At 39.8% G+C, this 25,201-nt stretch overlaps 1 protein-coding gene across 28 annotated transcripts in view; it reads right to left on the bottom strand.

The window, feature by feature from the left end:
• Positions 1-6,861: 6,861 nt before the first annotated feature.
• The window catches only part of THRB (thyroid hormone receptor beta), a 382,718-nt gene continuing 364,378 nt past the window's right edge, over positions 6,862-25,201 (bottom strand). For 26 of the 28 annotated variants that reach the window (XM_061587712.1, XM_061587724.1, XM_061587730.1 and 23 more), the window contains 5 exons: positions 19,517-19,722; positions 15,646-15,741; positions 15,056-15,202; positions 9,639-9,897; positions 6,862-7,132 (listed from right to left, as the gene is read on the bottom strand). In XM_061587712.1, coding sequence (XP_061443696.1) covers positions 6,891-7,132; positions 9,639-9,897; positions 15,056-15,202; positions 15,646-15,741; positions 19,517-19,722 — 950 coding nt within the window. In that variant the 3' untranslated portion in view covers positions 6,862-6,890. The remainder of the gene's footprint in view (positions 7,133-9,638; positions 9,898-15,055; positions 15,203-15,645; positions 15,742-19,516; positions 19,723-25,201) is intronic. The other 2 variants (XM_061587734.1, XM_061587735.1) reach the window with 2 other exon arrangements.

Below are 25,201 nucleotides of genomic sequence, written 5' to 3'. Positions count from 1 at the left end.
ATATGCTAACATTTATACAACATAGTAAAAACTGTGAGAAAAGGCCAAACCTTTTTTTGTCACTGTGATTTGTTTTATTTTTATTTTTGTAAAAAGCAACATGATCTTGTTTTAAAATAAATGTGCTCACTTTGTTTTGAATCTTTCACATGGAAAATAAACCTCAACCACTCTAGGATATTGTGTCTCTATAAAAATGTATATAAGGGTCATCATAGTAGTATCAAAAGGAAATAACTGATAAATCTAGTTATTTGAATAAAATTACAATATCAAGACAAATCAGAGCTTCTCGCATAGATCTTGCTGTTTCCAATGCTGCAAAAAGGCAGGGAAAGAAAACTTGGTTGTTAATGTAGCATGTCCCAGTGCACAGTATTTTTATATTTTGTCTCATTAACCTGTTAACAACTGTGTGAGCAAGGCTGAGAGACAGTGACTTGCCCAAGGTCACCCACAGTAGGTCCTTCACAGAGCAGCAAAAAAGCCCAGATGTTGCTGACAGTCTAAAGTCCTTATCACCTAGATCATACTGGCTTTCAAACAAAGCAAACATTAATGAGTCTTCCCCGGTTTTGATTCTAATTTCTGACAAGGAGAAAAAAGGATTAGCTTTACATGCATTGGCTACATCTGAAACCATAAGACTGATTGGTTTTGCTTACGATTAATGCAGTGAGATGTCAATATGACACCTACATGTTAGAGTTCCATAGCATAAAGTACATCACTAGCAATGACATGCCCTTTTTGTGGTCAGTAGCATTGTCTAGGCAGATTTTAAGAAATAGTAATCTTCCTATTGATTTGCTCCTTCATTTCTGTGCTCTGATCTGTGATGGAGTGATGATTATTTAGCACAAATATAAATCACAAAATGTCCAATGTCTAAATCCTGACATCTATATTTTGGCACAGTGTTGTTGCTTTTAGAAATTGTTATCTCACGGTATAATACATCATCAAGAAATTACAGAACTCAGTTGCGACATAAATCCAGTGCAGCTTAAACATCTGTTGTTTAGAGCAAGAAACAGTAAAGATGACACTTTCTTTAAGAAGGAAAAAAACTTATACAGAGAACACTTCACTTGCTACTACACCTAGAGCAGAAAGCAAAATTGAGAACCATGTGGCATCATCAAGCAAGACTAATGCTGTGCAGTGAAAAATTCGGCTTTGTTGTGTTCAGCCAAAAGGCCCAACTCACACAGAATAAGTACTGGGTGTAAGACTTACCACTTCAAGTAGTTAATTCTAAAAATCTACTACTCAGGATGCTGGCCATGATTTGACAAAATCATACCAGTCTTTGCAGGATTGGGGACTATGTTCAGTAAAAAAATGCAATAAAAGAAATCTGAGGAATCAGATCGTAACATAGGTCCCAATTCTGCTCTCTCTCTCTCTCCCTGGTGTAAATGAAAAAGGAAATCATTGAAAAGTCAATGGGATAACAGATGTAAAATTGGAGTGACTGATATAAGAATTTACACCTTACATTTGGCTAAATCAAGCCTCTCTGAAGTCAAAAATAGCTACCAAGTTGTGATTGATGACTAATGGTAACTTAGTGAATTGGGCTAACCTCACTTACCTGGGAGTAAGCCCCATAGAATTCAGTAGGACTTACTTCTATGTAGACATGTTTAGGACTGCAGTCTTGGTGTCTCTGTAGCATAGCGTGGATTGCTAACCAAATACCACTGATACCTTACCTTAAAAGAAAGAACAAGAAAAAATGAAGTGCCTAGTGAGCTATGATGCTGGACAGTCGTCTTAAAGTGCCATCCAAATCTACTTGTCTGAAATAGTCTCGTTCTCTTCTTTGATGGGAAATGCTCTGCGTGAAAAGGGGGATTCCCCATTGCAAATGGGGGGAAAGGGTGTTCCTATGCTCACAGGCAACAATGGGAAAGTTGTGGACTTACACATGCGTTGAAGACAGTCAGTTGGATTGAAAGGCTCCTTACCTCTAAGTCTGACAGAAGGAGTCCTTCCTCCAATGGAAGGGAACCTTTGGATGCAATTCTCTAGATTATGTTATTATTTTTCTTTGAAGAAAGTCTTACCATTCCAGGGGGACTTTGGGCAAAACTAGGTGAGACATTGGAGCTCACTAATTTGATGTTCCTTCTCTTTCAGTCTGCAAGCCTATACCCACTTACATGACAGTAAAGGCCACTGAACTCAATAAGGCTTACATCAGAGTAAAACTGTACCTTTCACTCTTAATTTCCTTTAAAAGGAGCTGCAGGGCAGGGAGTGGGGTGGAAGGCAGAAAATTTGATCAGGATCACAGTACTGTGGAAGATGTTCTTTTAACCATTTTCCCCTGCACCCTAACCTAAATGTATCTAAACAAGCTGCTACTTGCATTGTTATGGAAAATGTGTGTGCTCTCATCTATTTCCCCATTGGGGCTGATAAGGCAGAGGTAGGGAGGCCGGCAGTAGACAGAATCAGCGCCAATACCAGATGGGGCAAACTAATTCTACTTTTGTTCCCATTCTCCTCCCTACTCAGTTCTACAAGGTGGAGGAAGATTTGTATGAGCCTGAAGTGGAAGAAGCAGACAGCCAGGACTGATTGTAAATAAGAAGGCAGGCAGGTGAGCTTGGAGGAATTGAAGTTGGTGGGGAAGCACCCCGGTTGCCCTAATGGAACAGCCTCCACTGCCAATGACTCAAGCAAGAACTGGGAAGTGGGATTTAGATCAAGAAAATCTCTGTCCACCCTGTGGTTACCATTAAAAGTTGTTAAAGGGGATAAGCGATCCAAGTGTGGGTCTTCAATATCTTGTTTTTGGCTCTTTCTTCCAAGTAGCATGGCTATGGCTGGCACTGAAGTCTTTTAAGAAAAACAAGTCTTGACTAAATGGCTTTAAGGTTTGCAACCTATCGAGGGTGCATCCAGACCAACATCTTTGTTGCATTTAATTTCATGTCACTCATTTGTCTCTTATTATCCCAGTTCTAAAATTTACAAGTTTCCCCTACGTGCAGACTTCTGTCTCCCTTAAATTGGGCACTTGAGTCTTCAAATTTGTATTAAATGCTGAACTCAGACAGTTAGGCTGCACATTTCCCTATGTGCTCGATGATATAAGGGAAGAGGGAGATTTCAAGAAAGGATTGTGAAATACCTGTGTTTCTGATATCAACTGTCCAGTTTAGCATCTGCTAAAAGAAATTAGCAAGGCCAAAGGGGGGTATGGGCATAATACCACAAATTCAGCAAAAATGTTTGATTAGGGTTAGGGACGGTGCAAGACCTCTGTCTATACCAATCAGGGATAGTTTTCTACTTTATTAACAGTGCAATCTTATACATGACCCCATTGAGTTTAATGGGATTTACTCCCAGATAAGTGGGCACAGGATTGCAGCCTAAAGTTACAGTTTGTGCAAAATATGCCAGGAAATCAAACATTAAAGTTTACAGACCCTGGGATGCAATAGTCGTAAGGAAATATCCTATCTATTTCAACAGGACTTGCAAGGGAGATGTTTGTAGCACTTTCAAACTCCTTTCCTTATTAAATAAGCTGACAAGGGCCAGTTCCAACTTCCTATAAATTTGTCAGTAATATTTATAAAGCAGATATTTGACAATGTATTTGCCTAGGCAGATTGTTGATCTATTGTTACATTTTAAATTTATTAATCTTTTGAAAATTCCCTGAGTTGATCCAATCAATTTTTGGATAAGCATTTTTAAATTACTTAAGCTGGTGAAAGACCATGTGAACTTTACTCTGAAATTTTGCATATTCTTACGCCATCAAAGGCTTTGTGAAACAAAAGGCATCACAAGAGTCTATAACTGGTCTTTCTTATGGCAACAACTCTCTCTGTGGAGGCAGGCAATATTAGGTTATATAGATGTACCTGGACCATCGAGAGAACACCCTCCATGCAGCCTTTTAGATACTTCATCAGTGCATTGGTCTGTGTTACACTTGACCTATGGATGTAGGTTTTACAGCAAAGCAGCCTGGAATTTTATTTTATAAAAGTTTTAAAATATGAAGTCAATGTGCTGCCTGTGTTTCTTCTGTGATTGTTTAAGGAGCATTCCTCCACCCCCATTCATTAGACTGTGAAAAATACACCAGCATGTTTAGGAATCAGTCATTGAGATCACTGAGTTTAAGCACACATAACGTTGTATTGGATTATGGGACTATGGACATAATGTTCACAAAGGTATTTGTGAGGCAGACTGGATGACAATTTGGTATGTGAGCATTCAAAAGACTTCCTTTGCTAATGGAATGAAATAACTCAGTTTGTCCGCAGTGAAAGTCTTCCTGAGTACAGAATTTTCCAGAGTCTAATGGGTCTCTGGATCTAGGTTTTTAGCTATTGTTCTGGAGTAGGATCTAAAGACCCAGGGTTTGCTGAATTTTCTTCTTGAAACAGACTCCCATACCATAACACATACCATAACACATAAATTTCTGTTTATTGCAAAAGGAGTCTGCCATGTGACATGGGAACTGCTTTTCAAGAAATGCAAGCACGAAGCCCATTGGCTGCATGTAACTAGATGCATATTTCTTTGGATCCTAGTCCTGGGTTACAGTCACTGTAAGAGTGATTGCAAACAGGCAATGAAAGAGTCTATAACCTTTGTTACTTACTGATATGTGAATCCACAGGACAGAATGACAAAATAAAACATACTCTTGAGCAAAGCTTGGAAAAGTTACTTTTTTGAACTGCAACTCCCATCAGCCCAATCCAGTGGCCATGCTGGCTGGGGCTGATGGAAGTTGTAGTTTAAAAAGGTAACTTTTCCAAGCTCTGCTCTCGAGAATAAGTTTGCTGAATTGCAAAAAAAAGACAAGAGGCCTTTTCTGATGAATCACACTAAACTGAGAGCATTTCATGTTATACGTTTCAGGATCTGCATTCTAGTCCTCCTAAACATCACTATCAGAACAGCCCCAGGCATACTGGTGCCATGATTGTAGATTAATAGAACACAGCAGCAGCAGATCTTGTACTGCTCAGTGTCTTATTAACATATCAGCAGAAAAAAATTGTTTTCAGGGAAGTGGGAAAAATACATAAAATTAAGTCTCAAACGCAGCACAAATATCATTGCTGGGGAAAAGGATGTAAAAGAGGTTTAGATTAGCTCAAATTTAAGCTTATTTTCCATTTATGGGGAGTTTTGTCTGAGGATTGTTATAGATGGAAAGGAAAAGCAGTAGTCATCAAAGTACTCCATAGATCCAGCTCTCAGGTTAGCCCACCACTGCAAATGACTTTTGGCACTGGGTAATGGAAGAGCATTCAGACTACCATTTTCATCTCAATATTCCATACACAATGTCAAAAAAAGTTACTACGAATGGATAACAAGCCCCCAACGTGCTTGTGGGTATGGTCCTTAAATCATTGGGATAAAACTGTAGAGTCTTAAGTACAAAGACAACTAGTGTATTTGTACTTTGGAGGTGCGTTAATTTCTCTTGCATGTGTTTCCAGGATCATTTATACCAGAGTAGCCAACACAGTGCCCTCTCAATGTTATGGACTCCAACTCCCCTCCTCCCTGACCATTGGCTGTGCTGGCTGGGGCTGATGGAAGTTGTAATCTACAACACCTGGAGGGCATCACATTGGTTAACCTTAATTTATATGCTTGAGTTTTCAGGAAAAAAGCTGGCTCTTCCTTTAAAGTAAATCATCCCAATCTAGAGTCATGGAAGCATCAGACAGGCACAAAGCGCTCATGCATAACATGGATTGCCTTATTCAGATCTCCCTGTGCCTGTCAGCCTGCTGCCTCCATGGAAATGAATGAGGCAACCCTTGCAGCAGGAACATGTAGCCCTCTAGATGTTGCTGGGCAACAACTCCAGCAGCCTCAGCTAGCATGGCCAATGATCATCTTGGGGGTTGCAAGTTACCCAATCTCATCATACAGAGCTCCTGCACCCATACAAAAAAAATGAACTGTGGCAAAAGCCATCAGGTTGCAAAAAAAAAAAAAAGGATGATGAATGTGGCATCTTTTCCTATTTTGCAACATGAAATCAAATTGTTTTTAGGAGAATCAGAATGCCAGTTCTTATTCTAGTATGTCTGCCTTGTGCACACACATCCCTGATAAATTATGGAAAACAGAAACGAATAAGGGACTTAGCTCACCTTTTGGAATACTGTTAAAACACTGATTTGCTAGGTTTTAAAATGGATTTAAAGGTATAAAAGTCATATCCATTATGGGTCATACCTATTATGACCTTAAAGCTATGATGGCAATGATGAAAGGCTTTGGCTAGATGAAGATGCATTATCTTAAGTGCAGGCAAGAATCACTAAAAACTATGGGTGCAATCAGGCAAAGTTAGACAGGGCTATCAATTTCAATTGGGATTTAGGTGAGCCAATTGTATCAAATACCTCAGCAAAGAGGTCTCATGCCCTGAAAGTGAGATAATACCATACAAAACATGGCAGAATCCAAAAATATAAAGATCTAAGTATCCATTTGTTTTCCTGACACTTCAGCTTATTTCTCCATCTCTCCAAACAGTGATGAGTGTGAGTTTATGACCTCCTGCATTGCTGGTGAATTCATTTGTATTTCCAATGTCAAACTTCAAAGGATTCACATCGAAAGGACTGACACACACACACACACACACACACACACACACAAATGCAACTGTTACAAGTACCCGCATTGAAGGGAGATATTCATTTGTGCCTATTAAAAGTAATCCTCCAAACAAAAACAAAGTTGAACAAAATGGGAATGGCTGGGGGGGTGGGGGAAGGTGGTGATGGTGGTGGGGAAGAATACTAGGCAATGGAATGGAATGATAGACACCCAGTAGTGCTATAGGATTTCTGAGAACCTCTCCAGTCTTTTTAATCCTCAAAAACTTCCAGGAACAAAGGGGGAAAGAGTTCTGTTGGGCATTCCACCTTCATGTGCAGGAAGCGGCTAGCATGGCAGGCGCCGATCATTCGTAGATCTGTCACTTTCATCAGCAGTTTTGGCCAAAAATGTGCAATGTGATGCTTTCTGTAATTAATGTAGTGTTCAAATGCCAGGAGGAAACCCTCTTGACACTTTTCTATTCTCTCGACGCTGACGAGACCCGGGCGATCTGCATAATTTAGATAAAAGACCTAAGTTATTCCCTTGCATGCATTTCGTTCTCCTTAAAAACTACCTTCTGCAGAGCTCAGTCAAATTTTAATAAATTGGTTTCACTCAGTGAAAGTCTTCCACTATATTTCCCAGTGCAAGTTCAGCCTGACACGGCTTCCCTGAAACTTCAGAGAACCAGTGTGAAGTAGTCTTGGGAAAAACAGAGGGCTGGAAAATGGGCAAAGTAGATAGATTTGTCTGTTTTGCCCCAAATGACTGCTGGCCACCAATTAAAAAGGATTCTTTAGCTGTGGATATAATTAATTAACTGCAAAGCTAAGTGACATACGAATGGCCCAGGTTAACGGCCAATGATTTCCAAGCTAGCTCCATACAGCTCCCACAACAGTGGTGGCCAATAGCAGATGGTGTTGTGGGATGACCTTCTGACACCTGACTCGCTGCTGTGTACCAGGAGGGAGTGTAGAAGAGGCAAGGCTGTGGTAAGCTTGGCACTGAGCAAACACACTGGTTGCTCTGCCAGTGCATTTGCACAGCATCGACCTTCCCCCAGTCTTGCCCCTCCCACTCTCAGTCCCAGAAAGCAGCAGTGGCTCAGCTGTCAGGAGCTCAGGAGAGCACCCCCACTGCCACCGCCACCCCATTGTCTGCACCTGGTGGTGGCATAAACAATGGCTTGTTCTGCCACAACTGAAAGACCACCCTTTTGTGTACTGAACAGGGCAAAACCTTGGTCTCTTCAACAGTGTGCTATCCCATCTGCTCAGCATTTACTGCCAGAAAACCTGGACAGGGAGTTATGCTGATTTCAATCCATATTTCCCACGGCTTCCCTGAAGCTCCAGAGAACCAGTCTTGTGAAAAACAGAGGGTTAGAAAATAGGCAAAGCAGATCAAGGAGCTTTCAATAGCTCCTTGAAAGTTTGGACTAATACCTGGAGCAGATTCACTGCCCCACTGACATCGGAGCCACCAGTCTCCACTGGTTAAAACCATATGGGTGAAAGGCCCTTAGAATTCCACACAAGGACTACTGATTTGCTTTATTTTCAATGGAGTTCACACTGCTGAAAGAGAAGGTTGACCATCTGGGAATATTCCTGAACTAAGCTTTGGTCTTGAATGCTCAGAGGCTCATGGCCAAGAGTCAGGGTGGAATGTGAGATGGGCTAGACAAGCTTGGCGTACCTAGGGATTAACCTATCTCATTCTTGTTTTGGGGTCTCAGAATGTTGCTACTTGTGAAATTTCACTTTGATCAAAAGATTTTTCAGCCAGCCTCCCAAGCAAAAAACCCAAAAACAACAAAAACCTCCCCTCAACTAAAGTGATAATAGGCAGGAACATGGAGAGTTGCCTTAGAATGAGTCAGACAATTAGTCCATCTAGCTCAATACTGTCAACACTGAATGGCAGTGGCTCTCCACGGCTTCAGGCAGAGAGCCTTTCTCAGTCTTATCTGGAGATGCTGGGGACTGAATCAGGGACCTTCTGCATGCAAAGCAGGTGCTCTACCACTGAGCCATGGCCCTTCTCCATCACTGTCATGGGACATTCACAGGTCACTTTTCCAGTTAACTCTTCACATCTTCTGAATTCTGCTTTGTTAAAAAGCAACCATGTTTATGGTTTGTATAAGGATGCTAGTGAAGTTGCAGTTGATTGACTACTCATGGAAAACAATGATGCTAACACTTTTACAACTTTAGAAACAAATCATAAGCAGGGACAGGGATGCTATCCATGGAAAAGTTACAAAAATAGCTAAAAAGATGGATGATTACTTGGACTAAACTTGTAAACACTTCTAATTGTATGCCACTGATGGAGCCAAGCATGTTGAAACGCATTTGGCAACAAAGACTTGGGAGTGAACATACGTATGTGTGTGTACACACACCCATTTAATTATTTAAAATATATATATCCTGCCTTTCCTAAAGATAGCCAGAGCTGAGTTGTCTATTGAGGCTTGTAACCAAAGTAGTGCTAATTCTCACATTCTATTGATATAAAATTTACACTTCTGCAATTGAACTTCTCACCCTCTCCTCTCCCCATGTCCCCTAAATCTGTTCTGGGTTTTCCTCCAACACCCCACAGCATATTTGGGGAGGGTGCAGAGCACATATTAGAGGAGGAGAGGGGGGAAAGTTCCATTGTGCAAGCAGAAATCCTTGCACTAATGGAACAAAGGCACTGGATACTGCCCTGAGAATTTTACCTATAGGAGTACAATATGTGTGTACACTATGCTTTGTTAATTCTCCATTAGTACAAGTCTGAGTTTCGTTCTTAATTACATGCAGTGATCTGGAATATACTGCATTTAATAGATGTTTTCCATTGTAAAGGAGGTTGTAATACTATGTTGTAACTCTTATAGAGCATGTTCTGAAGGGGTTACAGTGAGCTTCTCTAGAATGATCATAGAGTGCATGACAGCTAGGCTTGCTGACTAATAACTAGTAGTACAATGCCTAAAATATTTTCATACTCACCTGAAGACATCAGCAGTACAGCCTGAAGAAGGGCGACTTCCGTGTCATCTAGGCTGAATGATGACAGTGACATGCCCAGGTCAAAAATGGCATCTGATACTACTCCAAGACCTCCATTTTTCAGTTGACCCCTTGTCACTGCCATCTCCCCATTTAGTGTCAAAGTCTCGCTCTCAGGGTCATAGCGAACTGCTGCTCTGAGGGACATAATCTCCATACAACAGCCTTTCAAAAGGATTATCTGGTCTTCACATGGCAGCTGCAGAGAATTGCAAGTGACAATAATTTTTCCCGCACTAAAGTAAAAGGGCTTTTCCAAACAAAAGTAAAATAAACATCATCACTACCACTGCCCCTTGTATTTAGTTCATGTCATTCCTTTCTTTTATTCTGTGGTGAAGTGATCACTAAAATCTAAATTAATAATGTCATCTACGTGCCACTTTAAACAAGAAGGGTATGTACAGAGTTGCAATTTGCACTGCCTCTGCAAGCTAGATATTTTTTTAAAATTCCAATCTGCTTCAAATAAGTTTTTTTAACCCTTCATGGAGATTCACGGACCAGGGGAAGCAAGGGGAGAATCAAGATTGCGATTCAGAGATTTATTGATTGATTTATACCTCACATTCTCTCATCAAAGTGGACCTAACTTAAAGCAGCTGTTTTGTTGTTGTTGATGATATAATTAATAAATCACTATCTGTTACAGTAGTATTATTGCAATGTGTTATACTTGGGGCTGCCTGTGAAGATAGTTTGGAAATGACAGCTGGTACAAAATTCCCTGACCAAACTGCACATAACACCAATACTGGCATTACTGCACTAGCTACCATTTAATTTCCTGGCTCAATTCAAAGTGCTAGTTTTGACCTATGAAGTCTTATGTGGCTCAGGACTCCAATACCTCAAGGACCACATGAACCAGCCTAGACCCTGCCTCTTAATCCGAGGCTCTTCTCTGTGTGCCTCACCTGAGGGAGATGTGTAGGGTGAGAACAGGCCTTTTCAGTTGTGGCTCCCCACTTATGGAATGCTCTCCCCATTGTCTGTTTTTAGGTGCCAGGCAAAATATTTTTATTTACCCAGGCCTTTTGTCCTTAATTGGGAAGGTAAATAGTTATGTCTCTGGCCTCTGTTTTGTGCTTATCCATTTAAGTGGGGTAGGCAGGATTTCTACCTTTTATATATAGTTTTGGATATATACTTGTTTTACTGCTGTTTTTATATTTGGTTTAATGTTTCTTGTTATTTCTATTTTTATTATGTAAGTCAGTTCTAGACACTTCAGTGTAAAAAGCAAAGAACAGTAGTAGTAGTAGTAGTAATTGACCCAGCAGTAGTAATGATTGTCAAATATAGCTTCCATAACCATCTTTGTTCCGCCCACAACCCGCAGTCCACTGTCCAATTTAAATTGTAACCCTTCAGGGTAGAGACCATCTTGTTTTTATATCTGTAACAGTATTAAGTCCTCTCAACCCATAACAAAGTACTGATGGAAACAAAAATTTGTTTAGTACTGCCTTTACATTAAGTTATTTTATTTTTAAACTAGAGCTGAGATTTGTATGTGTGTTGGTGGGGTTATTTATAGTACTGACATTAGTGATTACATCTTAACAAAAAACATTCTGACTGTGCGATGTGGTCTCAACTTAGCAGAAGTGAAAGCAATGCTCCAAAGGCCAAAAGATTTTTTAAAAAATGTAGTCTGCTGCAAAGGAAAACCGACATTGATCCTGTCATCTTTTTCTCCCCCAGTTACCCACTTTAGGTGTAGTGTGTTTGATTCATAGGGAGACAGACTGATTGATGCTACTCAGTTACTCCCCTACATTAGCCTGAATAGTTTACACAGAACAGGAGTGACAGGAAGTTATGCTGTTTCATAACCAGAAAAAAAAAGAAAAGGAGGAAAAATAAGAAAAGGAGATAAAAATGAGAGCTAAAATCTAATCTAAGGCTGTGAACATACCAGTTGCCTAAAGCAAAGTGTTTCAATTGGCCACACCTGGAAGGGTAATGGGTTGATCTGCCAATCAGTTGCAAAATCTGTTTAAAGCTGAATTTTTAAAAACACGCTTTTGAGCTGATCCCACCAGGTTTTACAATAAAAAGGGGCAAGGTTTAACTAGCGCCATGTGCCCCCATTTTCAGAAAAGAGAGGTGGAGATGCACTGAAACTGGCGGAACAGTGTGTCTCTACCCTTATCTTCCAAAATAAATTTGATTCATTTAATAATTTTGAAACAAGCAAGTTAAATACTCTCTTCTCCCCCTCACTGCACTCCTGATCATTACACCTCTGCTGCAATTTGTGGGGAGGGAGAAGAGAACTGATATTATGACAGTGCTATCAGGAAAGGGAAAGGTTTTAGTGATGGAGCTGTTTCCCAGAGAGGAGAGAGAGAGAGAGACCACAAATTAGGAAATGGCCAAAGCAATGGAGAAAATGGCTAGCTAGAGCAATCTATACACGACATAATCAGCCAGAATGGCAGCAGGATAGGTCATCTACACTTTGGGAAACTGTGCAGCTATCCCAGGGAGAATTTTTTGAATTTTATTTTAAAGTTGGACTTTCTGAGCTCTGAGGGGAAAAATGGAAATTGAACAGGAAATACATGAAAGGGGGATGTTTTGTTCACAATGTCATGCAGATGGCCTGTTTAAAAATGAGTGAACAAAAAGTGGCCATTTCACTGTAAATTCCCAATGTGAATGCAGCCAGAATTAAGCAGAAAATAAGGAAGAGGGCCCAACTATATTACTCTGTTTAGCTGTCTTCATTTTTCTTTAATTAGTTACAGGTACAGGGCAGGGGAGTTGTTAATGAGACTGCAACCTTCTCTTTCCTCTCCAGCTGCGATTGGCATAAAAATCACCCCCTGCACAACTATGAGCCTTAGAAAAAAGTTTCCATTGGCCCCAATAGGAACTTTCCCTCTAGGTTCATAGCCATGGGGTGAGGGCAGGGGAGGTGATTTTCATTTGGATGGATGCTGAAGAGAAAAGAGATAACCCTGTCTTCCTTGCACACTACTTTCCTAGTAACAACCTTGGGAAAGTAGGGAACATGTAACAATACCCAGAGCTTGGAAAAGTTACTTTTTTGAACTATAACTTCCATCAGCGCCAGCCAGCATGGCCACTGGATTGGGCTGATGGGAGTTGTAGTTCAAAAAAGTAACTTTTCCAAGCTCTGACAATACCTTTCCTCTAGAGCAGTCTTTCCCAACCAGTGTGCCTCCAGATGTTGTTGTACCACAACTCCCATCAGTCTCAGCCAGTATTGCCAATGGTCAGGAAAGATGGGAGTTGTGGTTCAACAACATCCAGAGGCACACTGGTTGGGAAAGGCTGCTCTAGAGGCTAAGCAAACAATGCAAAAAGCAACTGTGTTGTCACTTTTCAGTCATTGTTCTTCTAACACCAGATGCTGGCGCATATAAGAGCAGAGCATTAAAAGCATATCAAAGCCTCTCAGACTGCAACAATTCCCAATTCATCATCATTCTTCCCCAGGAAGCACCAGCTTTGCGTATGTGTTTATTGAAAAGATATGGACACTGCCTTCCCTTGAAAAGTGGGGGGAAAGGAAGCAAAGTGTATCCAAAGAATGCCCTTAGTGAAGGAACATTCATTTAGTTACATTACATCCGGATAATTGCAATGAGCTCTGCATGGGGCTGTCTTTGAAGACTTCTCTGAAACGATACAGTTGGTCTAGAATGAGTCACCCTGACTGGAAACAGGTGCCACATATAGGAAGCATGGGACTCCCTTGCTAAAACAGCTGAATGGGTTTCCAATTTGTTTCCAGACACAATTCAAAGTGCTGGTGATGAATTTTAAACTCTTAATGGCTAAGACCTGATTACTTGATGAACTGCCTTCTCACATGCAAAGTTTGGAAATTCTGTCTATTCCACAGCTTTGTCAAAAACAGCAGAATGTCCAATGGCCAGAAGGCCATTTATCCATGACAGGAAATTTTACCCACCATAAAATGCACTTGTTCAGGTTTGTTCCTAACCATATGAACTTGCTATAAAAATGACAATGACATGGCGAAAAAAATAGCCTTGTATATAGGAACAATAAATGAATGGTAGATGACTTCAGTCTAATTCTAGTTGGACTCTATACTTCATTTTTATTCCTGAACACTTATGCATCATTTTTATTCCTTGGCACTTATAATAAAGCACTCATTCCACTGGAAGAAGAAGATGCATTTGAGTGGTATCATGTCTTTTAATGGCCCAGTCCAAAGATTTGGTACATCAACTGATGAGTGTGCCGAGACAAGGATGTCACACACACAAGCAATGTAAGAACATTACTCTGGGGTTTGAGAAGGCATATTGATGAAAGTAACATTCAGGTAAATCACAAGTGCAGTATTGAAAAGCCTAACATGTATTTCATAGCACTTTGAAATAATTCATGTTGTTAAGTTATCCTTCATAGAAAGTGCTGTTTCTTCCACTAAAGATCTGGTTTCATCTATTCATAATTTCCTCCAAACGCTATTGTTGGAAAACAATCCATCCTATTTATGGGCATGGGAGAATGACTTCGGGAAGTCTTTGGAAAACAATGCCTGCTGGCGTATCTAGGGTTCTTTTGAAATTTAATCAATGAGCACTAATATAAAGAACACATGTTGGACATTACCCCCGCAAGGCTTCGTCAAATATGTCCAACTATAGTGGGTATTGTGGTCAGATTGGCTTATATTCTCACTGTACTGTCTTAATAGCGCAGGAGTTCTAAAATATATTGCTGATTACAGACAGGAATTGTGCCACATTAGGCCACAGGTAACTCTTAAAGTTATGATCCTTCATCATTTTGAATCTAATGACCTTCGGGTTTTGCATAAAGACCTTCTTAAGTAATTGTATTCATGGACAATGTTGTGTATAGGAAATAGCTGGAAGTCTCTAAAGAAACCATATAAACAGCAGTAGATTATAAAATTTAGGAGACTATGATTATGTATTTACTAAGAAAGTACAGCAAGCAATACTCCTTTAAAAAAAAATTTTTTTTTATAGTACCATGGTTTCTGTTTATCTCCTATGTGGAAGCCCTTTAAGCTTTTGATTAAATCTGAATCAATACAGGTGTCTATATTTTTTTCTGACTATGATATATATAACTTATATATGATATAGTTAGTGAGCTAGTTATCCCACAGACATGATATAGTAAGACTGTATCTGTGAGTCTCATTCCTTTTGTATTGTTATGTGTATATGTGTTTTGTTGTCTTTGTTTTAACTCTATTGCAAAATAATATAAAATTCCATGTTAAACAAATGTCACATTTACATGTAAAAAGGTCAGCAGAAAGCAAAAAGGAAAAAAAAGAGAGAGAGGCTAATCTGGAAAGAAATTCGTACCTCACAGAACATAGGCAACTTTTTAGCAAAATCCACCACTCTTGTGATTGCTGGTGTGATAATTTTTGTAAACTGGCTGAAGGCTTCTAAATCTACTTTCCCGCCTTCTGGGGCATTTACTATTGGTGCTTGTCCAATATCCTCTGGCTAAGAACAGAAAAGAACAAAATTGTAATGAGACAATTCATTTGCAGTGGACCTGGAATCTCCTTAAACCTTTGTCAAATGATGGCAGTTTAAGCCCATCACTACCTTTTTTATTATTATTATAAGAAAGCCCATAGGTATTTAGCAAAATTAACTTTTCAAGAGTGTATTCAAAAAAAGCAATTGTATAAGAAAAACTACTATACACACAAGTTTCTGACATGCCAGTACTCATCTGCGTAGGCAGTGGAGTATTTTGCACATGTAGCGACTTATTCTTGTCCATTTATGTAATCTTGCAGGAACAATTTCGCTGCGTGTCCCTGAAAGCTTAAAGCAAGATCTGTCTCTCTAGCCCACCTAGGAAAACACATCCTCCCCTGAAACCAAAAGGAAGAAAAGACCTTCAGCATTGACTTTGTCACAGGAGTGGGCTTTCTGACCTTTGCTATAGTTTGTTGCTGTTGTTTGCTAGTGGAACAGTTAGTCTTCATAGAAAGCTGAGAATGGCCAAAGGCTATTTCTATAGCTGGGCTAACCTGACAGATAAGAAAAAGAGACAGAATAGGAACCAGCATGGGTTATATTCACTCAACATTTGATGACTTGGTTTTGGGGGTGAAATTAAGTTCAGGAATTCAGATAAAAAAGGCTAATGTTAAATAAACTTTCTACTTTGTCTCTGAATTTATTTGCATCCTTTCTCCTAAATTCACACTGAAATTTCAATCATGGATATTTTCCACTACTGTATTAGGAAACAAAACAATATTGCAACTCTATATTCATTACTAAATTAAATGTTTGAATAGAAGCCAGCAGGGTCTGCAACAAAATTTTACAGCATGAAGTGCTCCTGTTCAGATTTCCAGACACTCCATTCTATTCCACCCCACAGTATTCTATTCTTCCCCCAACAGTGAGTCAGCATTATATGCCCCTCTGGGCGTACTCATAGTTCATTGGGTTGTTTTTCCCAGAGCTTGGAAAAGTTACTTTTTTGAACTACAACTCCCATCAGCCCAATCCAGTGGCCATGCTGGCTGGGGCTGATGGGAGTTGTAGTTCAAAAAAGTAACTTTGCTAAGCTCTGGTTTTTCCACCAAAATTGGGTATTTATTTACTAAAATAAAAAATAAAAATAGTACTTCTGAAAATCCTGGGTTCAAAGACACAAGACCCTCCCCTAACCTGGGTCTTATTTCAAGTACAAAATGTATTTGGTTAGTTAGTTTTTGAAAATTTTATAATGCAACTAGTCTGCAGGCAAATCATTGGAGCACGAGGCTTCTGAATCCAATTGTGTGCTTCATTTGGCTTCGCAGGCCTGAGAGATCTGAGGGGCAATTTAAGTAGACTGCCTTTTGCTGCAACCTGAGAGGTATGGAGGATTTTTGACTGGAAATCTAAGCTAGCCTCAACCACACCTCTGACCTGCAATGTTAACAATGGTTGCTGGAAGCTACTCTCTCCCAGCACAGCCCTCCAGCCTACAATGGGGGTATAACAGGGAGCTACAATGCAAGGTTGTTGTATATTACTCTCTCAGAACAACTTGCAATGTAGGGAAAAAAGCAATGGATAATGCTGCAGAGCTGTTATATTCTTTAAGCTTCAGCTCAATTCCCAGCCTGCAACAGGGGCTTAATACCACTGTACAACACTACAGGCCTTTATAAACCACTGAGTCTGACCTGTAATATTCAGTGTGAACTATACTACAGGGCTGTCATAAGCCAGCCACTCTCCCTTAGCTGCAGCCCCTTCCAATCTGCAATGTGGAGAATGAACATCATTTGATTTGGAAATTGCATTAGCATGGATTAAAAAAAGAAAGACCGTAAGATTATTGTCTCTGTGCCTGTATGTCTATTCTTTCTCTTTCCTCTCCATTCCACTCCCCATTTCCACTGGTTGTCACTTTTCCCCTTCTCAGGCCTTGTTCAGGTGCTGTTCTCTCCACACAACTAACATCCCGTGGAGAGATGGAGAAGTCATACACACTGGCTCTGGCCATGCCATTGTATTCTTGGCCAGTCCTACCCTCACTGTCCAGCCACTGAGAGCAGGTCTGCAGAAGGGAGGCCTACCAAACTCTCTGTGTGATCAGGACTCCCACTCACATGCCTATACATAATTGGCAGGCTTTTTCTTGGCGGACATGTCCCAAATGGATGGGCACTGGGCAGTGGGAGGGGGGGCTGGCAAGGGCTGTGATGATAAGGGCAGGGCCTGCACACAATGCCTGGCTTTCCCTCTCACCATGGGATGGAGAAACAAAGCCCCAAATAGGACTTTCTCTACATTCCATACCACTGAGTTAGTATGCGGCTGTTTGGGGGGGGGATTCCCCCTTAGAGTTTTCCTCCCTAAATATTTCAAGGTTTCCATGAGTCTGCTGGTACCTCTCTCTTTGCGTGTGGTGCTGTCATTTTGGGTGCTGCCCATAATGGCAGGCATTCTCCTCTGAAGTTCAGAAAAATGATTATTATTAAACAAGACCTGTTGATGATTGATTCCTATTATTTATCTGGATAGCATAAAAATGTAATGTGCATTTGTATAGAATCTATGTGCTATCCAAACATTTGTGTTGTGATCCAAAGCACATCAGAGCTTTGATGCATACATGGAGCTCTGTGTGAATGGAGCTTCATAAGAACACAAGAAGACCATAACGCCTTGTTGGATGAGATTACAGGCCATCTATCCAGGATTCTTTTTCTAACAGCAACCAGTTAGACATCTGTGGGCCATTTGCTTCAGTGTCAGGGAAAACATCACACACAATGAGCATATGGACCTTCTCAGTGCATGGAAAAGCCCCTGCTCATGTGAAGCTCTGTGTCAACATACATACATAAGCTTTTGTATCATGGTCCTGGATTACACTGTTAAAATTGCAGAAATGCAGGAAAATAGTTATTACATTTTATGTTAGGCATTTAGAATTCACTTTTCAATTTTAACAAATTCCCAAAGCAGTAACAGGGTCAGATATGCTTGGGTTCAGCTTTGGCTTTCTAGATTCTGCCCCGTATCCTGAGTTTTGTGGTGGTGGGATCCAGAAGATAAACTTATACTGATTTGCCATTATGCAAAGGTAAACATTTCTTATCCAGAAGGAACTCTTGTAATAGGAAAATGTCTCTGGTTAAGGAATAAACATGTAATACTAAGATGCTATTTTCTATTTCTAGCTTCCATTGATCTAAATAAATGGAATATCAAAGCTTGGTAGGAACAATATGGCAATAAACAGGCCATATGCTGAGATAGTTCCACTGACATCAGCTGTTTCCATGGAGCTCCACTAGTGGATCTCTATTAAGAATTTTTGTTTACTTCTTGCAGTAACCATGTGAAACTCAACTTTATGTACAGATGCTATTGTGGGGTTTTTTACTTCCTATTGCACAAACATATGAAACACAACTTTTTGTCTATATGCAATGGTGTGTTGCAATTTCTTTTATGGATTTCACTGTCACAAAATGCGGTAATATCACCTAGTATAGATGACAGCAAAGGAGGATTAGACAAATTAATGCAGGACAACTGAGCAATTGTAATGAGGGGCTGAAAAGGCATAGAACAGACCCACCATTGGATTGATGCTCTGCTGGCATGTGCCAAGCAGGACAGAGGACAGTGCTAGGGATTTTTTGCTTGTTTTTGCTATGCCAACTCCAGACTAGTGTAGCTGAGGAACCCTAGGATTGGGTCCCTTGGGGAATCCAAACCTGCTGGTGCTGTTTCCTATTTTGGCATCCCATCCCATTTTGGGGCTTTCCAAACCCTACCACTGGTGGGAAAACTACCGGTGGGAGCTTGCCACTCATACAGCTTGGGGTCTAAGCCATGATGAAGCCTCCCCTTCCCATACCAATGAAGAGGATTCTTTGCACCATCCTAAACCCTCCCATCAGGCATCAGCATGAGAGGATGTTAGGATTACACTCTAAATCTATTAGTCTTGATGGCTATATGGCATCTCCATGCTCTGTGTGCCACTGACACCCAGTTGCAAGGGATAGATATAGTGAAGTATCCAGTTGCCTTCATGGAAGGTTGTGGGCTTCCTAGAAGCATATGGTTAACCATTATGGAAGCAGGATGTTGGACCAGGTGGACCTTTGGTTACATCCATCAGGTCTCTTTAGTTTTTAATTTACATAGAAACTTTAAAGGGAAGAACTTTAAAGGGCAATGCTTTTCACCCAATCCATCCATCAAGTGAAGAGTAAATGATGTTAAAAATCATGTTAAGTGAGGAATGGCTCTGAGAGCACTTTACACCATTGTGGTACCTACCAGAAATTTCCTTTTCTGTTTCCAATGGCTTCCTTGTGCATTGGTGGCCACATGTGCTTCAGTAACAATTTTGATAAGCTCCCACTCTTCATCTGTGGGCTCAGGTTTCATTCCAATTGTCTTCTGCAACTCTTCCCGACGTCTCTTCTCTCGATTTTCCTCAATTAGTTTTCTTTTTGCTAGCCGCTTGCTGTCATCCAACACCACTAACAAGGAAAGATCATATTACAGAAAAACAGATTGCAGGCTCTTCTTGCAACTGTGTAATCTGTTCTTGAGATTAGGGTTATCTATTTTGGGAGCTGAAAAGAATTTTGATTAACCTGTGCAAAATTTGTCACTTTCACACACACAACCATGCACACCCTCCACAATCTATTAAATTTCAAATAACTGAAATTGACAACAAAATGCTTCCCCATATATTGCAAAACCCTGACTGTTATTCTCAGACCTATTCTCAGCAGAAGTAGTCAAGCATGTTTAAAAGATCCTTTTGTTATCAAGAAGCTTGGTTCAACCAGAACTCTTCGTATGCTCTGAAATTATGGGCTTGTTTTGGCTTTGCTCTGAGTAATGAACATAGTAATATTCCAGGGAAAGCCACAGTAGTTCATGCAACCAAATATCCTCCTATCAGGGGAAGCCATAGTAGTATCTCTCCTTAGTAGCTGCTATACAGGGAATTAATCCACAATAGCAGATGTGCATAATAAGCCACTGGATAACATACATGTGAAAGCCTAACTAGTCTCAGAAATCTTTCCCATATCTAATGCAAGTAGACCCCCTTTCTTAGTTATTAATTAACTCTGGAATAGGACTCATAAACAGTAGGGCCAGTAACATTTTGACTTGGTAGGGCTGCAGTTTTTAACCTTGCACTTTTCATCACAACAGAACTTGTACAGCACTTATTTAGGAATGTGCAGAGTGCCATTTTCTTCTCACTAAAACCAGCACATCTATGGATAGGGGGAGAGCTTCCATGTAAGAGGGTTCAAGTATGATTTTCAGACAAGATTGACTCCATACCTCTTATTTAGAAATTAAGACATACCATATGGCATACTTTTTAAAATTCATGTATTGATTACACCTACATATTCATTGCCAAAAAACTAAACAACCACACAGAAACGTTTAAAATGTGAACACTTGCTTCCAGTTGCAGGCAGTTTTCCTTGCCCCTAAAAATCAATGTCATCTTTTAATTATTCAGAACACTTTATTCTGTAAATTCAAACCAATTATTCCAAGCAACAGACAAAAAATGATTATTTCATTGAGTTAGAGCACATCAGAACATATCTGCAATATTTGCTCAGTCCTGAAAATGTGAAGTACTAATCTCTGCTCATGTGCAGAGTACATCACACAAGAGAGTAATCTTAATTAGCATCTTATGTCTGAGATAAGGGAGAATATCTTCCAGGTTTGGGGAAGAATGTGGAGTCAATCAATGTGATATCTAGACAAGCACAGAGTCCAAATATTTCATTTTAGAAATTCACTGACAAACTCACAAAAAAGCAAATAAGAAACAATAGCAGCAGCATTTTCCTCCATTATGCATTCAAAAAATTCTGTGCTTGTTAGGAGAGGGGCTTATTGGAAGCAGATCCACACACCTTTTCTGAAAATACTCTGGAACTACGTGGGGCTCAGATCAACCTGCCCTGCTGCACCTAGCAGCTGCTGCAGCTTTTAATGAGTGAATGCAGAGGGGGGGGGTTGCAGTGCATACACAAGCTATCTACCATTTCTTCTCCCCATTCTCCAATTCACAAAATAAATGCAACATAAGATTAAAGATTTGTTACAGAAAGAGACACTCTGTGTCAATTCTCTCTCTCTCTCTCTCTCTCTCTCTCTCTCTCTCTCACACACACACACACACACACAGAGAGAGAGAGAGAGAGAAAGGTCACAAAACAAGTACTAAACAGACTTCCGGGAAGGGTGACTTCGCTTGTGCCTGCTTTTGAGACGGGCTCCCGCCTCACAAGAAGCTTATTCAGATATAAATCAGTCAGAACATTCTTTTTGACTGATAAAATTTCTCCCAGGCAGGGAGAAACGTAGAGATCAACCTCAAAAGCCTGTTTTTGTTGGGAGGACTGGATTTCATTAATTTATGAGAGAAGGTTCAGCCAGCAATGCCAGACGGACTTCCGAACAAGCTCTATCTGATAATGCGACACGTTTATCTTTTCTTCAAAGAGAAAACGTACTAACAGGCAAGCACCCTTCGTTCTATTTTTTTTTTTTACTTGGTTTAAATTGTTGCAGCAAAAAGAGATTTGTCAAATGAATCAGCTTTAAAGAACTTCTGGGTGAGCTATAACTCTTCTCTGTTATTCATGAAATTAATAGCTTATCTCTGTTTCTATTGCAAAAAGCTGTCCTGGAAGTGCATTCTAAAGATATAAACAGAAGAGGGATTTCTATTCCGAGGAGAAAAAAATAAAAAATATGAACTTTGGAACATTATATTGTCTGGGACTATTCTCTTTTTGGTCTATTTTATTTTGACGAATCTGCTTCTTCACGACGCCACTAACTGTTTTGATGCTGGGAACTAAATTTGTTTTGTATTCTTGAACATAGAGAGATAAGGCAGGCTGCTCTGTTTATACTGTGATGTCATCAAGCCTGGAATATTAACCCAATTGTTGCTGAAATAAGAAGTGGTTCTTCTTTATTTTTGTTTTGTTTTGTTTTCGTGGTTTTAAGAATGGCAATCAAGAAAGTGGCTGAGAATCTGGAAGTAATTATGTTTCAGAAAATAATGGATGAGATTGAGATAACGAAACAAACCCTGCGACAGGGCAGTAAGGAGCTGAAAATTGAACTGAGCAAAATGACGCAGGAGCTTAAAGAAATAGGGGATCCTGTGAGAGAGGAGAATGAGATCAGAGATGAGAAAAGAAAAAATAAAGGGAAGATACAAGCCCCGGAGATTGGAACAAATGTGGAATTGGAAAAGGATCTGGAGTTTATGGATATTAGAAATAAAATCTACTGTTTGGAATTTAACGTTGTCTCTGAAGAAATTAATGAAGATATTAGAGATAAAGTTATCAATGGCTTGGATAATTTTCTGGACTGGAATGACGTGATGGAGCTTGATATAGAGAAAATCTATGGAATTAACTGCAGCCATGTGACAATGGAAAAACTCTCAAGAGATGAGCCAGTGCATTTTGTAAAAAAGAAGAACAGAGATATGACTTTTCAACAATATTTCAGCAACTTATTCAGAATCGATGGCAAGAAAATATTTGGGATAGAGGAAATTCCCATCAGACTCTTATTATATGACTATGGCAATGACAGCAAGATTATTATGGAATACTGATAATGGAAGATTGGACACTGAAATTACTGGACTTAACAGGACTATTGAAGATGGAAGATGGAATTAATATTGATAATGGAATAATGGCTATTGAAATTATTGGACCTAACAGATTTGATGAGATGGGTTAATCGATACGTTTATTTGGACTATGGTTATGACAACAAGATTGTTATTATTATTAACGAGATGGATTAATCGACGTGTTCATTTGGAGAAAAATTGATAGATATATTTCTTAAAGAATTGAAACCTCTCTTTGACTTTTTGTGGAAAGAATAAAGTAATGTTTATGAGATTTGATGATTAATTAAGATAACTACTGGAGGAAAGTGATTTTATAATATAATTTAAGAGACAGGATTGTTATATATTGTAGACCTATAACTGATCTGCGACAAATGGGAAGTCAACATTTTATTTTTTTGTTTAATCATTTTTGTTTTGTTTTGTTTTTTGTCTTGGAATGTTTTATGACTTTGTTTTGTTTGTTTTATGAAAATTTGAATAAAAATTATTGTAAAAAACAACAACAACAAGTACTAAACAAAGGGGGGAAAGCTCCTCAAAGTAAGAAACACTTTCTGTCACTCCTCTGATGACCAGGACATGTTAAAAGCTATGACCTTCAAGGAAACAGTTCTGAGCATGCTCAGATGTATGATTCTACCAGATGGGGCAGGGCTGTTTGTCTATCTGTCCTCCCTAATCTGATACTGTGGTTGCTGGATCACACATATAACAACAGAGGGAATGGAACATTCACAGCAGGGACTGAAAAGCCTATAGTCCTCCTAATTATCAAGTGTCAGTCACATGGCTTTTCTGCCCAGAGACATGTGGGAGGGATCCCTTTGCCATAGCTATATTTTTGGATTACAACTGGCTGAGTATTGCAGAGAACTGATTGGCCAGAGAACAAGAGATTGACAAAAATGTTTCCACAAGCTTTTGTAAGTTCATAGAAGTAGAAAAAGTATGTGGGGCAGGAAAGAGTGTGTGGCTTTGACATTCTAGGGGAAAATTTAAAATTGCTTGACATTCACATTGGGAGGACTGCACTTAGTGCACTTAGTGGAAGAGTCTCCACTGACAATAAGACAGTAAGCTTATTTCACTGGTAATTGGCTTAAGTCTAAATTTACATTTCCTGGGAAACATCTCCACCATTACCTGTGAGGGGCACCTCTGTCACGTGAATCTCAGTTCTGAGAACCCTCATGACCGCCCTGCCATTCTACGGCAGGAAAATTGTATTGTGATGCTTGCTGACAGCTCACAATGATAGCAAATAAGCAAATTAATGGAAAATCTGAATTGGGTGGAATTCTGGCACATCCCTAGCTTTGACCACCTCATATCCACTCGAGTCTAGAAAGTCTTCCTTAGGACAGGTATATTAGTGTCTCAGTCCTCCTTCCTATCCCGACCTTTTTAATTTCCTAATCTCACTCTCTCCAAACCCCAGTCATTTGCATATGAGCTTTTTTCCCTGGTGTGTTTGGGTCTCCACTGCAATTCTGTCTGGTTCCCTTTTGCTGCCTTTACTCATATAAGGCAATATCTCTGCCCATCTCTATCTCTGTCTCTGTAGTGGGAACTGTTACTGTGTCCACTGCAAAAACCTCTGTGGTGTGCAATCATCTCAAGTCAACATCCCCCAAGTGATAGTTCAATGAACATGCACATTTGTACAGATATATAAGTAGATCTGGTAGCTACATGGGAAAATAAATTAGACTTCTCCAGGATCAAAAGATAAGGCAAAGAACCTAGAACGCTAGTCTTATATAGAAACTAAATAATCAGTTGTATTTATACTAACCTGGCTAACATCATGTACACACTAAAATAAGAGATAGTAGGAGAATACTAGGGCAATTCACCCAAACCTATTCACATGTTGAGAGCATTCATGAAGGGGTCATGGGGCCAGGTTGCCCCATCCCCATGTGTTGGCTGTATCCTCTTCTGGTTGTGCATTTGGTGACCCTGTGAAGTGGCCCAATGTGTGAACAAATGATTGGTCCGGGATTCTTCCCATGTGGAAGGGTCTTACAAGTACAGAGCTCTTTCACACAGCTACTGAATGCAAGGCCTGTGAGATTATTTGGGAAAGCACGAGCCAGTGTCCCCTGCAACACACACACACACACACACACACACTTTCAACTTGTGAGAATGCTGTGTCACCTCCCCCAGTTAGGAAAATATAAATGTTAAATAATGAATCCTCAAAGAAAAGAAAGCATACTAAGTTAATATTTTATTTCAAAGAAAAAAAGGCACCAATAAGTTAATATTTTATTTCGGAGAAAAAAAGG

Source organism: Rhineura floridana, chromosome 10 (genome assembly GCF_030035675.1).
Source record: "Rhineura floridana isolate rRhiFlo1 chromosome 10, rRhiFlo1.hap2, whole genome shotgun sequence".
NCBI classification, from domain to species: Eukaryota; Metazoa; Chordata; class Lepidosauria; order Squamata; family Rhineuridae; genus Rhineura; species Rhineura floridana.
This window is presented reverse-complemented; position numbering and strand designations above follow the sequence as displayed.